Source organism: Notamacropus eugenii, chromosome 2 (assembly GCF_028372415.1).
Source record: "Notamacropus eugenii isolate mMacEug1 chromosome 2, mMacEug1.pri_v2, whole genome shotgun sequence".
In the NCBI taxonomy this organism is placed as follows: Eukaryota; Metazoa; Chordata; class Mammalia; order Diprotodontia; family Macropodidae; genus Notamacropus; species Notamacropus eugenii.
This window is the reverse complement of record NC_092873.1, coordinates 444,452,708-444,470,396: the sequence shown is the minus strand read 5'-3', so window position 1 is coordinate 444,470,396 and position 17,689 is coordinate 444,452,708. Positions and strand designations below refer to the sequence as shown.

The following is a 17,689-nucleotide window of genomic DNA, read 5'->3' as shown; positions in this document are numbered from 1 at the left end:
TATTTGATCTTGGAAATGATAGGGAGCCACTGGAATTTATTGATTAGAATAAAGACTTGGTTAAACTTACATTTTTACAGTTGTATGGAGGATGAATTGGAATGAGGAAATACTTAAAGCAGAGAGACAAATTTGGAAGCTATTTCAATAGTCTAGACAAAAAGTGATGAGAGCCAGAACTAGGTCAATGACTGATGTAAGTGTTCTAATTCTAAAAGGGCAAAATTTGGGGAAATGATTATATATTTAGTAAAAGAAGAAACAAGAATCTGAAATTATATTTATTTTTGTTGCACCTGAGAATCTATGATTTCCTTGGTATGAAAACTTTGTAAAATTCACTTTTGATTTTGTATCACCTAGCACATGACAGCTACCATGTGATAAACAGTAAATGCACGTGAAGTGATCAAGAACTGTTTTTGTAGGACCCTTTGCACAACCAAACTATAAATCCGTAGACACATCTTAAGGCATTGTCTCATCCTAAAAGAGGTAAAAATGATTTCAATATCCAAGTTCCAATTATAAATGTTAGGGATTTTTTCTGCATGTGTTTTAACCAAGATGTAGCATCTTATGTTATATAGTTAACCATCATGGAAGGCTGATTAAAATTTAAATTCTGCCTCTGAATTATACTGCTTACATGAGCCTCAGCAAGTCATTTAACTGCTCCTCTCAGGAAAATTTCTATGATTATAAAAAGCAGAGTGAATATCCAATGACAATTGAATTTTTTTTTTTAATAGGAGTACCTAAACCAGCAAAATCCCAAGTGTGGTCCAAAGAGCAAGATAGTGTTGTCATATAGGCCAAGGGATGAGAGTATAGTAAAGACTAGGCATTCTACTGTATCAAAACATCTGCATATTACAGCTGATGACCAACAGAGGAATCCAGCTTAACCTTCATATATCGTGATGTCTTTAGGTATTATAATTTCCTAGTCAAGTTAGAATGGGCGCTGACCCTTAATGAAAGTGATTAAATTCTTATTCATTCATTCATAAAGGAAGGACAGACAAGAGTGGAGTTGACATTTTGATATTTTATGCAGAACTGTGTTTCTGGGATGGTGAATCCATGGGTGTAAACATTTGGGAAATGAAACATTCTTTCTTGGATCTTATAGAGTGTGTTTGATCCTGGGGTGGATTACTGAGAAATTTATAGACTCTCTCCAGTAGGAGACTGAACAAGTTACCAACCATCTCATACAATTTAGAAGCTGTCATCCTTGGAGCATCTAGTGACAAATAAATACTCAAAGGCAAGGAAAGTTACATTTGTCTTTGCATCCTAACTAAATAGTATGGTGTCTTGTATGTCGTATACATTTCAAAATATTTGTTGAGTTGAAATGAGAGAACTTTCACAAATTCCTTCTAGCTTTTATCATTCTAAATCAGTACACATTCTAGAACATAAATGAAAAGAATGCAGTTATAGTATATTGTAAAGTGTGTATTGATAATTGGAAATTAAAATTAATAAAATTGTTAATCAGTATAATAATTTATTTTTACTTCACTTTTTTCCAAGAGAGACCTTGTGATTATCCAGAAATTCAGAATGGATTTATTTATATACCATCTTGGCAAAGTGAGGAATCCTTTCGACGTTTCTTTCCAGCATCTATTGGAAAATTGATCTACTACCGCTGTGATGAAGATTATGTAAATGCTCAAAGATCTTCATCATATTGGACAGCAGTTTCATGTACTGAAGAAGGATGGACTCCAGTGCCAGAATGCCTTAGTGAGTGTGCTTCTTTAAACTACTTGTAATGGGCACAATGATAGGAAATCCCAGATTATATTTGGAAAGAATATAGCATTCTGTATCAGTGAGATCTTTATGATATCATCATTGAACATTACAGAAGTTTAGGATTCCCTCCAGATACTTGTTGGACATGACCTATCAGAAGAAAGTTTATTTTCCAAAAGGAAAACTAATGAACATCATAAATTCTCAAATCTCTTCATACTAGGGTTCACCCTTCATAAATCATTACCATAGGATGCAATTTGCTATATTAAGTACCATTGAACTCTGGTATCACTTTCTGCTTCCCTAATTACACTGTTTCTTCTTGAATAGTACCGCCTATTCTCGGACAATGCTGATTATTTTATGAGATTACACCTGACTTCTTTAGTAGCACTGTCTGGTCTAAGGTACCATTGCTTTCTCTCTGATAGTGTAGCCTCCTCCTCCAAAGCACTTTCTACTCCTTTGGTAGGATTATCTGTTCTCTTGTAGCACTGCTTATTCTCTGACGGTGTGACCATGACACTGTCTTCTGGACTGCCCTTAATTTATAAGATGAATTTAAATTCAAATCTTTGATCTTTAATTTCCTAATTTCCCCTTGTTTACTTTGCCCTTTACTTCCCATCCAAGTCAATCCATTATAAGAAGTATTTATTTCTATGAAGAAAAAAGGGAAAAGGGAAAAATGTGAAAACAATGAATACATAAAAAATCTGACTATATATAATGTTTCATACACAAGGACCCCAAACTTCTACAAAGAAGTAGGGAGACGTGTCTTCTCATTGCTTATTTTTGGTCAGGTTTGTTTTATAGACACATTTATAGCCCTTTGAACACAATTCAAAATTGCTCTACAGAATAAGTGGATCAGTTCGCAACACCATATACAATGCATTAGTGTCCTAGTTTTACCACATCTCTAACATTTATCATTTTCCATTTCTTCCTGTTAAGCAATGTGATACATGTGAGGTGTTACCTCAGAGTTGGTTTTCTTTGAATTTCTCTATCGTTAGTGATTTAAAGTGTTTTAACAGACTATAGAGAGCTTTGATTTCTTTGACTGAACACTGCCTGTTTATATCCTTCTACTATATGTCAGTTGGAGAATGACTTCTATTCTTATAAATTTGACCCAGTTCTCTTTGTATTTAAGAAATGAGGCTTTGATCAATGACACTTTCAGAAAAGTTTTCCTAGTTTTCTCTTTTCCTTCTAATTTTGGTTGCTTTGATTATATTTGAGTAAAACAATCTTAATATTTTAAAATCATATTTATTCATTTGATATTTTGTAATATTCTCTGTACCTTGTTTGGTCTTAAATATTTCCTTATCCAAAGATCTGGCGGGTAAGTTAGTTCATGCTCTCCTAATTTGCTTATAGCATTACCCTTTGTGTCTGAATCATGTACTTATTTTTATCTTATGTTGGTATATGGTGTGAGATGTTGGTCTATATCTAGTTTCTTCCATACTTTTTTCTCAGCAGTTTGTGTCACATAGTGAATTCTTAACCCAGAAGCTGGGGTCTTTGTGTTTATCAAACATTAGATCTCTATGGTCTTTTACTCCATTGTCTTGTATACCTACCTAATCTATTCAACTGATCAACTACTCTATTTCTTAGCCATTGTCAGATAGTTTTGATGATTATTACTTTATAATAAAGTTTGAGATCTGGTACTGCTTCCTTCACATTTTTTCATTGATCCTTTGATACTTGACCGTTTTTCTTCCAGATGAAGTTTGTTATTGTTTTTACTAGCTGTATAAAAATGTTTCTTGGTAGTTTGATTGGTATGCCACTCAATAAGTAGATGAACTTAGGTAGAATTTTCATTTTTGTTGTTTTGGATCACTCTATTCATCAACAATTAATATTTTAGAAGTTGTTTAGATCTGACTTATTTGTGTGAAAAATGTTTTGTAATTATGTTCATATAGTTCCTGGATTTGTCTCACAGGTAGACTCCCAAGGCTTTTTCACTCTCTACGGTCATTTAAAATCCTGCACTTCGTTGTTAATATGTAGAAAGGGTGATGATTTATATGTATTTATTTTACCATCCGACAAATTTGATGAAATTCTTAATTGTTTCAATTTATTTTTTAGTTTATTCTCCAGGATTCTCTAAGTATGCCATCATAACATCTGCAAGGAGTGACAGTTTATTTTCCTCATTGCCTGTTCTTATTCCTTAAATTTATCCTTCTTCTACTATTACACCTAACACTTCCAGTACAATTTTGAATAATTGTTGTACTAAAAAGCATCATTGTTTTATTCCTGATCTTATTGGAAAGGATTGTAGCTTATTCTCATTACACGTAATGCTTGCTGATTGTTTTAGATAACTATTACTTATCATTTTATGCAAAGCTTCATGCTCTCTAAAGTTTTAATAGGAAAGGCTGTTGTATTTTGTCAAAGACATTTTCTGCATCTTTTGAGATACTCAAATAATTTTTTTCTGATTTTATTAGTGATATGGGCAATTGTGCTAATAGTTTTCCTATTATTTAATCAGTCCTAAATTCCTGGTATAAATTCCACCTGATCATTGCATATGATCTTTGTCACATTTTGTTGTGATCTTTCTGCTATCATTTTATTTAAAATATTTTGCATCAGTTAGGGAAAGTTGTCAATAGCGTTGGGTTTTTTGTTGTTGTTGTTGTTGTTCTTTTCACTCTTCCTGGATTAGATATTAGCACCATATTTGTATTATAAAAAGAATTTGGTGGGATTCCTTCTTTGACTGCTTTTCCGAATAATTTAGGATTAATAGTTCTTTAAATGTTTAGTAGAATTTTCCTTGGATCTTTTTTTCTTCAAAAAGTCACTGATGGTGTGTTCAATTTCTTTTTCTAAGATAGGGTTAAGTATTCTATTTCTCCTTTTGTTAATCTCAGAAGTTTATATTTTTGTAATATCCATCCATTTTGTTTAGATTATCAGATTTATTGGCTTATAATGAGTAAAATAGTTCCTAATAATTATTTTAGTTTCTTCTACATTCATAGTGAATTTACCCCTTTCATTTTTGATACTTTAATTTGGTTTTCTTTTGTTATTCCTTTTTTAAGAGCAAATTAACAAAATTTTATTATACATTTTTCTATTGCATTTTTTTCATAAAACCCGCTTATAGATTTATTACATCAATGGTTTTCTCTCTCTTCTTATTCTTCAGAATTTCCAGTGTGGTGCTTAGTTGAAAATTTTTAATTCGTTCTTTTTTTAGCAGATTTTTTTCAGTTACACACAAAATTCATTGATTTGTACTTTATTTTATTGACATAAGCATTTATATGTGCAAATATCAGTATTCTCTTTATCAGTCTTCTTTTCGTACTCCATTTTTATCAGGTAATATCTACCTTTTGACCCTTTCCTACCCAATTTTTTTATAATCACCCCATCATACATAACTCAGTCCTAACATTTCCTTAAAAATACCCTAGTAATTATGACTGTTATAAGAATACTGATAACATTTTCGTATATAAGAAGCAAACAGTTTGACCTTAATGAGTCCCTTATAATGTCTAATGTTTTTATCATATGTTTCTTTTGCTATGTCTGAGATCGGGCTTCCCATCTCCGTTTTTCTTTTTTTTAATTCAGCTGAAGCATAATATTTTCTGCTCTAACTTTTTGCCTTTACTCTGTGTGTATCCCTCTACTTCAAGTGTTTTCTTCTAAACAATATGTTGTAGGACTATGGTTTTTAATCCATAGTCCACTTCTCTTCCATTTTTTGGTAGAGTTCATCTCATTCACAATTACAGCATCTTTCTCTCCATCCTATTTCCCCCCTGCTTATGCTTTTCTCTCTCCTTTTTTCCTTTCCCTCTTCACAAGTGTTTAACTTGTGACCACCATCTCCTTTAATCTGCCTTCCTTTCCATCAGCCCCCCTCTCTTTTTTCCCCCTTACTCTTCTATAGTCTATTGAATGTATATGTTGTTCCCTCTTTGAGGAAAATCCAAAGGGGGAAAGGTTTAAACAATGCACAATGCTTACATTCCCTCCTTCATTCCCTCTATTGCAATAGGTCTTTGTGCCTCTTCATGTGATAGAATTTGCTCTGTTCTGCCTCTCCCTTTCCTTTTCTCTCAGTACCTCACAAGTTTTTTGGTCATCCTAAAATTAATGAATTTTTTATCGTCACATCAAAGTCAACTTATACCCACATGCTCTCTCTCTCTCTCTCTCTCTCTCTCTCTCTCTCTCTCTCTCTCTCTCTCTCTCTCTCTCTCTCTCGATATATATATATATATGCCATTTTAAGTTGCTCTAATAAAGACACAGTTCTTAAGAGTTATAAGTGGCACTCAGTCTGTATCCCAAAAAGATCATAAAAAGGGAAAAAGACCCACATGTTCAAAAATATTTATAGCAGCTGGTGGAAAAAGAATTGGAAATTGAAGGGCTGCCCATCAGTTGGGGAATGACTGAACAATTGTGGTACATGAATGCAATGGGATACTACTGTTCCATGAGAATGATGAGCAGATTTCAGAAAAACCTGGAAAGACTTAAATGAACTGATGCTGAGTGAAATGAGCAGAATCAGGAGATCACTGCATACAGGAACTGAAGCATTATGTAATAACCAACTTTGATAGACTTGCCTCTTTTCAGCAATGCAATGATCTAAGAGAGCTCCAGGGAACTCATGATGGAAATGCTATCCACATTCAGAGAAATAGCCATGAGTCTGAAAGCAGATAAAGGCTTTTCCTTTCATATTCTTTTTCAAAGTTTTTTCCTTTTGTTCTGAATCTTTCACAACATGACTAATGTGAAAATATGTATAATATGATTGTGCATGTGTAGCCTAAATCAGATTGCATCCCTTCTTGGGGAGAAGGGAAGGGGACTCAAAATCTTATAAAAATTAATATTAAAAACTAAAAATAAATAATTTAATTTTAAAAAGGAATTACAAATATCATCTTCCCATGTATTGATGTAAACAGTTTATCCTTATTGCATAATAATATGTTACTTTTTTCTTTCTAATTTACATTTTTATGCTTCACTTGAGTCTTATATTTGAAGATGGAATTTTCTGTTAAGGTCTAGTTTTTTCATCAGGAATAATTGAAAGTCCCTTATTTTCATTGAATGCCCATCTATCTTATCTCCTGAAATACTATTCTCAACTTTTCTGGCTACTTGAATAGTGATTGTAATTCAAACTCCTTTGCCTTCTGAAATATTGCATTCCAGGCGCTCTGATCCTTTAATGTAGAAGCTTCTAAGTCCTGACTGTGGTTCCACATTATTTACATTGTTTCTCTGTGACTTCTTGCAGTATTTTCTCCTTGACCTGATAATTCTGAAATTTGGTTACAACATTCAACATTTGGTTAAAACATTGGTGTTTTCAATCTGTGATCTCTTTCAGGAGGTGATGGGTAGACTCTTTTGATGACTAATTTTTCATTTGGTTCTAGGACCTCAGGTCAGCTTTCCTTGATGATTTCTTGAAAGATGCTGTTCAGGCTCTTTTTTGATCATGACTTGCAGATATTCCAATAATTTTAAAGTTATCACTCCTAGATTTATTTTCCATGTCAGTTGTTTTATCAATGAGGCATTTTACATTTTCTTTTTTTCATTCTTTTGATTTTGTTTGACTGATTCTTGATGTCTCACAGAGTAATTAGCTTCCATTTGCCCAATTCTAATTTTTAAGAATTAATTTCTTCAGCTGACTTTTGCATCTCCTTTTCCATTCAGCAACTCCTTTATAAGGAGTTGTTTTCTTCAGCGGATTTTCCCCCCATTCGACCAATTGTGTTTGATAAGGAATTGCTTTCTTTAGTAAATTTTTGACCTTCCTTTTCCAAGCAGCATATCTCTCTTGCATACCTCTTATTTCTTTTTTTTCAATTTTTCTCCTAATTTTCTTATTTGACTTTTAAAATACTTCTTGAGCTCTTCCAAGAAGGCTTTTTGGGCTTGATACAAATTTGTAGTCCCCTCTAAGGCTTTGGGTGTAGGTGAATTGACACTGTTATTCTCTTACGAATTTCTGTTTTGATCTTCCTTGTCATTGTTAACTTTCTATAGTCAATGTTCATTTTTGCTTCTTGCTCATTTTTTTTGCCTTTTTCATGGCTTTTAAAGTTGAGCTCTTCTGTTGGAGCACAGAAGGCTTATTGTACTGTGGTCCAGGGTCTTGGTCATTGACTTTGTGTTCTGGGGCCTCAGGTGCTGGTGGCTATAGGCTTTAAGGGGTCTGATAGCTTACCTGGTGGTGAGCTGAGGTCCTAGTAGTGGTGTGTGGTGTATGCTGAGACCAGGTGGGCTTCGCTGCATTTCCCCATGGCTATACTGAAGTATGCGGAGATCTAGACCCTGGAAAATGCCTGTTTGCCTTGGGCTGTACTGAAGCACATGAAGGCTTGAGGAGGCTTGCCTGACTAGGGTTGCAAAGAGGTCCAACAACCAGAAGATGCCTATCTATGATGGGCTGTGCTAAAGCATATGAGAGTCTTGAAGCTGAAGGATGCCTGTCCATTTGGGGCTGCAAGAAAGCACACAGTGGTTCTCCACCAGGAGTCTGCCAGTGGCCCTGGTTAGGTTAATGTACATAAGGAGTCCTTGTGCTGGCCTTTGCCTGGTACACCAAACTGGGGCTCAGGAACTCCCACTGGTTTGCTGAAATGGGGCTTGCTGGTGACTTGGCGGGACTTCCTGTCCTGGACTACAGTATCCTTTTACCCAAATGGACCTTTCTTGCCACACATTTCTTGCCAATCCTCTAAGTCTCCCTGGCTAAAAGATTGTTCCACCTCATTTTTCACCTGGCTCTGCCCCTCCGGGATTTGCTCTGAATTCCCATTTTATGGTTATTTAGAGGTGAATATGAGAGAGCTACTGTGATTTAATACTTATTCCACCATCTTGGCTCCTGGAAGTCTCCTTAATCTTTCAGATTTTTCTGATCTTTTATGTTGAATTTTCAAATAAGAGCTGGTCTTTTTGTCAAAAACTTAAGTCTTTCAGCTTATTAAATATCGATTTTTTCATTCAGGAATATTATTATCTTTCCTGGGTAAGTTACTCTTGATCACATCTTTTGCTCTTTCAAAAAGAATGTTCCAAGACCTGTAATCTTTTAGTGTAGAAGCTGCTAGGTCTTATTAAAGCCTAATTGTTTCTCTGCATTAATTTTTTTGTCTTATTACTTGCAATATTTTCTCCCTAAACCCAAAGTTTGAAACTTGGTTATGTAATTCTTGTAAGTTTTCCTCCTGGGATCTCCTTCAGGTGATGAATAGTAGATTTTCTCTGTTTTTTCTTTACCCTCTTATTCTAGAGCTCCAGGGCAATTTTGCTTAATAATTTTTTCTAATAATGTATCAACATTGTTTTTATGATCATAACTTTCAGGTAGTCCAACAGTTCTCATACTGTCTCTCCTTGATCTATTCTCTAGATCAATTATTCTTCTAAGGAAATGTTTCAGATTCTCTTATATTTTTATTTTTCCTACTTTTATTATTTCTTGTTGTTTTATAACATCATTTCTCTTGCCCAGTTTTCAAGGGGTTATATTTTTCCTTAAGATTTTGGACCTCTTTTTCCAACTGGTTAATGTTCTTTTCATAATTTTCTTAGATGACTTTTATTTTTTTCATAATTTTTCCTCAATCTCTCTTATTTTATTTAGTTATTTTTTAATTCTTTCAAGAACTCTATTTGGATTTTTGATCATTTGACCTTACTCTTTGAGGTAGAAGTATCTTTTTTAACCTCACTATCCCTCTGTCAATAAGAATTCTGATCTTTTGCACTCTAGTAGCTATTTATAGTCACATTCTTTCACATTGCTTAACCAGACTTCTGGTCCTACTTACTGTTATTTTCTGAATTCTTTCTTGGGGTCCAGTCTCAGGCATTCCTCTCCTCCCCTAAGTTCCAGTTAGGATATGCAGCTATGCTGCCCTCAAAATATTCTTGGCCCCTACTCTACCATACTTACTAGGCAAATGCTCCTTCTTCCTCATCCAGTCACAGTGTGGGATCGCTTCTGTCAGCACTGTTACACCAGGCACATGGAAAAGAGAAAGGGGAGTAGTCCTTCATTCTTTCTCCACTGTGTTTGTGACATAAAAATCCAGTGGGTGAAAGTTCCTGAGGTGAAATTCCTTGAGGCATAGTCTACTTCTGAGATGCCCATTGCTGCCCTTAAGTCTGCTGTTTGTTAATTCAGCAAAGTCTGCCTGGAGATGTTTACCATTTCACTTAGGCCCAACCTAAGCCCCTGGAGGTCATATTTTCCCTGAGGTCCTCTCAACTGGTCTTAGGAGAACCACTAATTTACCCATTTACATTTACTGCTCTACAATCATATCATGGTGATTTATCTGTGGAGGAAATCTGAAGGGCCTGGAAATTTCTGACCTACTCTGCCATCTTCCCAGAATGCCCCTTTTGGCTTTTAAATGTTTTCACAGTCAGGTACCAAATTATATTTCCAACTTCATTTAATTGTACTTCACATTCCATACTCTGATCTCTCCAAGCTGGCCCTTGTTCTTCACTGATATTATTTCACCTCTCATCTCCCCCATTTGTACTGGACATATTTAAGCACTGAAAATATTTTTTCATGTCCTCCACTTCATAGGATCCCTCTCTTCAAAACACAGTTTATGCCCTACCTTCTACATGAAACCTTTTCTCTACTCCAAAAGTTCTTGTACCTTCCTTTTCACTCTACCTTATATTGAACTACTTTATGTTCATTTTATTTATTATCTGTATATTTATTATATGAATTTTATATGCATTCTTATTGTTTTTCACATTTGAATAGGATGTCTATCATAACACCTACATGTAATAGGAATTTAATGAGTTTTTGGTGACAAACTGATCATTCTTCTTCTCTGACTTTACACTGAGTAAATGTCTAATAAATGTCTTTGTCCATTATAATTTGACCTCCTTTTCTTACAGATATGGATAGCAACCTTTTTTCTCTTAACATGCTATTTCATATTCTAATTATGTCCTTTATTTTTCTCATCTATAGGAGAATGCTACCTTTATTCAATAGAAAATGGTCATTTTTGGCCAGCAAAAGGTTATTATAAGGAAGGTGATGAAATAACAGTTGAATGTAATCGTGGCTACAGTCTTCCAAATAATAATGACAAAATTACCTGCACAAAACAAGGCTGGTCTACTGATACAAAATGTACAAGGATACGTAAGTAGTGCTACTGCATTGGCCTCCTTCACTGTATATAATGTTTATTTTTAGAAATCAAATCAAAGATGGCAATGGCTACCTTTGTGCCACGGGCCTCCACAGGAGTCATTCCACCCATTAATACTTCGATTTCATCCACCTTCCAAAACTGTTTCAACACTGTGTGAGTGGATTCCATGCTGACTGAACAACGGTCAGCCATATTCAAGCACCATTTGTTTCTCCTGCTGTCAAACTAGTTCCATCTGTTAGAAATCTGACATATGGCCATCTTTCAGCAATCCTTAATAGTGGAATCCCTTTGCTTCCAAGTGTCCTATGACCACCTATCAGAAGTTTAACATACTGTAGCTTGAGAAAAGAAAAATAGAATTGGTGAAAGCCATCATCTTTAGGTTTCTCCAACTATACTGTGGTCCTCGATTGAGGAAAAAGACTGATTATAATAAGAAGCTATGGGAAAAGAAGTCTGGGTGAAAAGAAACATGAGATGTTCTCCAACAAAACACAAAACAAAATGTTCAGTCAAATGACAAAGTATTTCTGGAAGAGGAAGAACTGGTGAATTTGTGACCCTTGCAGAAACACCACAGCAGGAACCTCAAAGTATAGGCCTGACACAGGACATTTGGTACAGAACTGGTGGAACTCTCATTATGTGCAGATCTTTACAAGTCCATGCAAAGATGAATCAGGCAAATGGTTGAAATAACAACAATACATAAAACCAATATATAACAGATTTATTAGCAAATGACTGTTAATTCACCATATAGTGCTTTGTGGGGGAAAATTTTTAAACACTATAGTCTAACTTAAATACATATTTTAGATTCCATTTTTTTTTATTTTCAACACCATTTCATTATATTTACTCATCTTCAGAAATCATTTATCAAGGTCCTCTAAGTGCCAGGCACAGATGATCCAAAGATGGTAAAAAAGCTCAGATTCTTGTGAAGGGAAGTAGCACATACCCAGAAAAATAAAATACAAAATATAGGATTTCTATAGAAGGTAGCACATTGAGCTGAGTTCTGAAGGAAGATAGGAATTTTATAAGAGAATGAAGAGGAAGAATATTCCAAACCTGGGGCACAGCTTAGGCAGAGGCACAGAGAGAAGAGCTGGGATGTTGGGTACATATTGTAGAGTAAGAAGGCCAATTTGGTTGTCATGTGAAGTGCATGTAGAATGATATGCAGTAAGATGGGAAAGGCAGGTTTCAAAAAACCACTTGGTGTCCTTGTTTTTTTTTTTTTTAAGATAAAGAACCTAAAGTTTCTTTGTAAAAGTGAATTTTTTCATTCAGAATAGCAGAGAAGGGAGACAATTGGATTATGAAAGCAGAATTTTTATATTTTTTCATTGAGTAACAGTAGGACATCTGAGGAGATGGGAAAATGTTTTGGTGCTCCATCTATGGCACAAAACTTTTGAATGAACAACATTGACTTTTCTCCTTACCCAAGCCTATGGAACAGATTATCTTTTGATTCTTGTCTTGTTTTGTCCTTTTGTTCTCTTTATAAAGAAAGATAGGTTTCTGTCTTCTAACCCTACTTTTTGTGGTGGTCATTAGTGGGGACCTGTGGGGGATTCTTGGAGAAGGGTTATTTGTTCCCTTGTCTTGTTTTTTTTTTTTTTCCACACAGAAAGTGCCAAGCCTAGAGGTCTGTATTGGGCTACCCGAGTCTTTCTTACCTGTCCCAGGTCTTCGGTTGGCCAAACCGGATAAACGTATGAGAGAAAGGACGTTCCAGAGTCAAACATGGGTTGAGCTTTATTTCAGGGTCCGGGTTACAAATGCAGGGAGGTCTTCCTTAGGAGGAAGAGGGGGAGATTTCCTAAGGAGGCTAAGCTTAAGGGATTGGAAGTAGAAGTACAAGCGGGGAGAGAGGGGGAGGGGAGAGAGGAAAGAAAAGAAGCGGAGCCCTACTTTCCTCTTTGGCTCCACACGTGCTAAGAGAGAGCTTTCTGGCTTCCTCAATCCTACTTAATCTTCAGCCACACAGTTTGCATCTCAATACCATGCTGTTAGGTAACTAGGTGTGCTCCAATCCGGGACGACCTCGAGGGCAGGGAGACTCCACCCATCACGTATCTCCAGGGGAGAGGCGGAAATACCCGAGCTAGCCGAGCTAGCTCAGTCTGACCTTCTCGAACCCCCACTGTTCATGGAGGGCCTCGTAAGACTCTAAGATTTAGAAGTCCCACTTTTACCCGCCCGAGACCGTCCACACGGAATTGAGCTTCCAGTCCCAACAAGAAAGTAAGAGTTGCTTGAGGAAATAATTTTTATGTAGTGGCAGAACTGAGGTACTTCAGCCTTAATGCTGTTTGTATATAAAATAGGTCACCAATCAGGGAATTGTAAGGACATTTGTTTGAGTTTTTCAACTGTCAGCATTAAGATAGAGTGCAAACAAGTGATTCTAAAATGACAAATCCTTCCAGTCAGTTCAACATGTCTTTCCACTATTCAGTCTCCTGTAGTAAAAGAAAACATTTGACATGAATATGCAATTAACCATTGAATTGATGATCTTTAAAAGGTACTCTGAAAAATCATCTTGAGAATATTACTGTACAGAGAGCTGTGGCTCTCTCTAGATTAAATTTAGGCAATTGGCAAGGGTCATAAAGTTGAAGCTAATGTGGGTCAAGACATTTCTTTTCAAAAATGTCTACAACCTTAATTTGTTCTCTTCTACAAGTTGCCTACATATATTGCCTGTTGGAACAAAATAATTTCTTGATTAGTTATTATTTCTCAGTAGAATAAAGGTCTCTTATCCTACTTCTCCTCCCTAGACTTAAAGATTCTTTAGGTATGACAGTGATTTCTGAAACAGTCTAGGGAAAGCACGTGGAGAGACATGTCTCCCAAAGTGAATAAAACAGAAAAATCAGAAAGATAGACATGTGGATGAGGGTCAAGAGATGACTTGGATAACAGTTTTCTTCATATAAACACTAAAATTTCTTCATATCAATCCTCAGTACAAAAAAGGCATCAATAGATATGTTGAAATCTCCAATTCAGAAGGAGATTTGCAGAAAAACAAAGATGAATGGGAAGAAATTGAAGAAAGAGAAATAAAGGGAGCAAGAACTAAAAACTGAAAAGAGGGAGAAAGCATAAAAGGTCAGGGAAAGTGGATAAAAATGTAGGCACATAGACAGAAGCTATGGAAGGGAGAGATGGAGGGAAAGAAAAAAAGCAAGTCATAGAGAGATAGTAAAGGAAGAAATAAAGAAAGAATAGAAAGAACAAGTGGAGAAAGGAGATAGAGGAAGTGTTGAGATGCTCTGAATTATTATATTCACACTCTAATAATCATGAACAAAATTTTTGTGCACCAAGCTATGCAAGGTGATGGCAATACAAAACTTAGGTGAAAATAATATCCCAAACTTATATGTAATTCACATTCTTTTGTTGGACTAAAACATATAACTAACTATGGCTGTCCACAATAATTGGAAGAGAGGTCAGAGTGAACAATTCATAGGATCAAAAAGGGCTTCCCTGAAGAGATGGCAGTTGAGCTGAGCTTTTGAAAGGCATAATGTTATTTTAATATCGGTACAAAAACCAAGAAACATGAGATTTCCATGCTCCCATTTGGGAAAGAGCTTAAAACAAGCATTGGTGAGAAATAAAGGGGAAACCTCTCACAATTTTTCCCAAAACAGATGAAATATCTATTCAAGATATTGCAGAAATGTTGCTTCCAGCTTATACTCTATGGTTTTAAGCCATTTGATTGGTGATCTGATTTTAGTGAATTGGCATTGCAGAGATAGGATTTAAGACGTGACATATTTTTTTTAAAAAATAGGTATGTGTCTAGAATTGAAATCCCTTCAAATGACATAGTGAAACACTTAAAAGATGTGAGGTCCTTAAAAGTTAGTACTCCTTACTTAAATTCCCCTTTATTTCACCACTTCCACATATGTACCTGTTCTGCTGTGCTAGCTATTCTAAATCTGAGAATTTCAAAACATTGAGATACGTTTTTCCAGGGCTGAATTAGGTGTAGGGATTAGGCCATTTCCCTAGGCTTGGTCTCCACTTTCGAAGGCATATGCAACTAAAAAGGACTCTGATTACATAGGTACATGAGGGAGACACATGAGAGAATAGATAATGTGGAAGAAGTCTGGTTGTTTTAGTGGACTACATCAATGGGTCCATACTGTGACATGGCAGCCAAAAGACCTAATTCAGTCTTAGACTTTATTAACAGAAAAATAATAGAATTGGAGGAAGGGGGAGGAGAGGGATAAAATGGCTGATAGTTCTGTTTTACTAAGTCCTGGTGAACCCTCATCTGGTGTATTAAGTTTTCTTCTAGGTGTCATATTTTAGGAAGAACATTGAAACTCAGAGAATGAAAAGGGTGATAAGAAACTATGTCAGAGGAAGATCAGTTAGCAGTCATCATGGGTGCTTCTACTATGTCTCCTCTCAGTCTCTTCTTAACTCTTTGCAATCTGCTTTTTTTACTTATCTGAAATTCTTCTTTCCAAAGTTACTAATGACTTCCTGGTTGACAAATCTAAGGACCTTTTTCCAATGCTAAGTATTTTGAGTTGACATTGATCACTTTCCCTTCCTGAAGAATTTTTCCCATAACTTTTCATAACATTCCTCTCTCCTTGTTCTCCTCCTTCCTCTCTGAATACTCCTTATTCATATCACAGCCACTAATTATGAAAGTTCACCAAGGCTCTGTCTTCTCCTTCTTTCATTTTTCCCTTTATAATACATCACTTGATGATCTCATTGACTTTTATGAAATCTATTATCATCTCTATGCAGATGATATATATATGCATATATACATATATATAATATACATGTATATGTATATGCACAGATAGATAGATAGATAGATAGATGGATGGATATGTATATGCAGGCCTAGTACCTTTCCTAAGCTCAGGTCCCAAATAACCAGCTATCTTTTAGATATCTTAAATTAGATATTTCAGAGCAATCTCAAACTCATTGTGTCCAATACAGAACTAATTGTCTTCCCTCTCCAAAACACTCCCTTCTTCCAAACTTCCCTAAGATAGTCAAGGGCATTATCATTCCCACTGTTATCCAGGCTCACAAATCACTTATTATCAGCAGCTCACTCTCATTAAATTCATATATTCAATCTCTTGGTAGATATTATCATTTCAACTTTCACATCTCTCCAATACATTCCCTTTTCCACTCCTCATAGCCTACATCCCAGTTAAGGCCCTAATTATCATTTGCCTGGACTATTGCTTTAGCCATCAAGTTGGTGACCATGCCGTAAATCTTTCACACTCCAATCTATTTTCTAATTAGCAGAGAAAGTGAGTTTTAAAAAACCAAGTCACTCTCTTTCTCAGTAAATTCGAGTGGCTCTCTATTATGTCCAAGATTAAAGATATAGTTCTATGGTTTTTAAAGTTTTTCATAACCTGGTCTTTTCCTGATTTTCTTTCCATTTTCTTCCCTTCTACACACTATAGCAATCCAGTTTACACCGACTTTCCTTGCGGTCTATGCTTTTGTGCATACTGTTCGCCCTCTGCTTGAAATGTTGTTCTCCTTGTCTCTATCTCTTAGTTTCTCTCTCTTCCTTCAAGACCCAGCTCAAATTCAACCTTCTGCAGGAAGGCTTTTTTAGTCATGCTCTCTGCTAATTACTTCCTCTCTGAGATTACTTTCCATCTCATGCTGTACGTTCTTAGTTATTGATGGGTTGAGGACACTCTTTTTTCCCTTTCTTTGTAGCCCCATAGTTACGCACGGTGTTTAGCACATAGGAAGTGTTTATTTGCTAAATGAGTGTGAGGCAATGATATCTTGTGGAAGAGAGATTAGACTTATTTTGATTGACCTCAGAGGACAAATCTAAGAGCAAGCCAGAGGAAGACAAAGACTCATTGTAAGGAAAACTTCCTAATAGTGAAAACTATCAGAAAGTAGAATTTCTGGTCTGGTTTCCCAAATAGTGTGTGTGTATGTCTTTCATTGCCAAAGAAGACCACGACATCAGAGAAATGATAACATGACTAGCACTTGGCTTTGTTTTGAGTGAGGGAGGGCTGTACAGGTCACCAACCTCAATTCTCCACCAGAGACATATGACCAAATTTTCATCAGGATGACTGGAGATGACCCAGGATGAGGCAGTTGGGGTTAAGTGACTTGCCCAAGGTCACATACTTAGTGAGGGTCAAATGTCTGAGGTGAGATTTGAACTCAGGTCCTCCTGACTCCTGCACTGGTTCTCTATCCACTGCACCACCTAGCTGCCCCTTCCCAAATAGTGACTTCCCAGTCAATAGAAATCTTCAGTCAGAAGCTCAATACCCAGGTGTGGAGAATGTTTTAGAGGGGATGACTGCTCCAATGTGAGCCAATCTGAAATGTTTTTGTCCTGTGACTTCTGACCCACAATCCAGTAGTCAGTTGCCTCAGTGAATTTAAATCACAGTGGTGGAGAGAAATCCAATTCTGGAGTAAATTAATTCTGTCTAGAGATTCTCATGTTGACACATTGGTTTAGGGAACTCCTAGGAATTTCAAGATTGCCTGAGCAAATATTAGTGGCACCTGTCTTATAAAGGATTCCCATGAAACACTGATGAAAACAGTCCCTGCATCTA

At 35.9% G+C, this 17,689-nt stretch overlaps 1 protein-coding gene across 2 annotated transcripts in view; it reads left to right on the top strand.

Moving 5' to 3' along the window:
- The window catches only part of LOC140529559 (complement factor H-like), a 72,308-nt gene that overhangs the window by 25,286 nt on the left and 29,333 nt on the right, over window positions 1-17,689 (top strand). Inside the window, exons 3-4 of one of the 2 annotated variants that reach the window (XM_072648318.1) lie at window positions 1,546-1,761; window positions 10,844-11,020. In XM_072648318.1, coding sequence (XP_072504419.1) covers window positions 1,546-1,761; window positions 10,844-11,020 — 393 coding nt within the window. The remainder of the gene's footprint in view (window positions 1-1,545; window positions 1,762-10,843; window positions 11,021-17,689) is intronic. The other variant, XM_072648319.1, reaches the window with a different exon arrangement.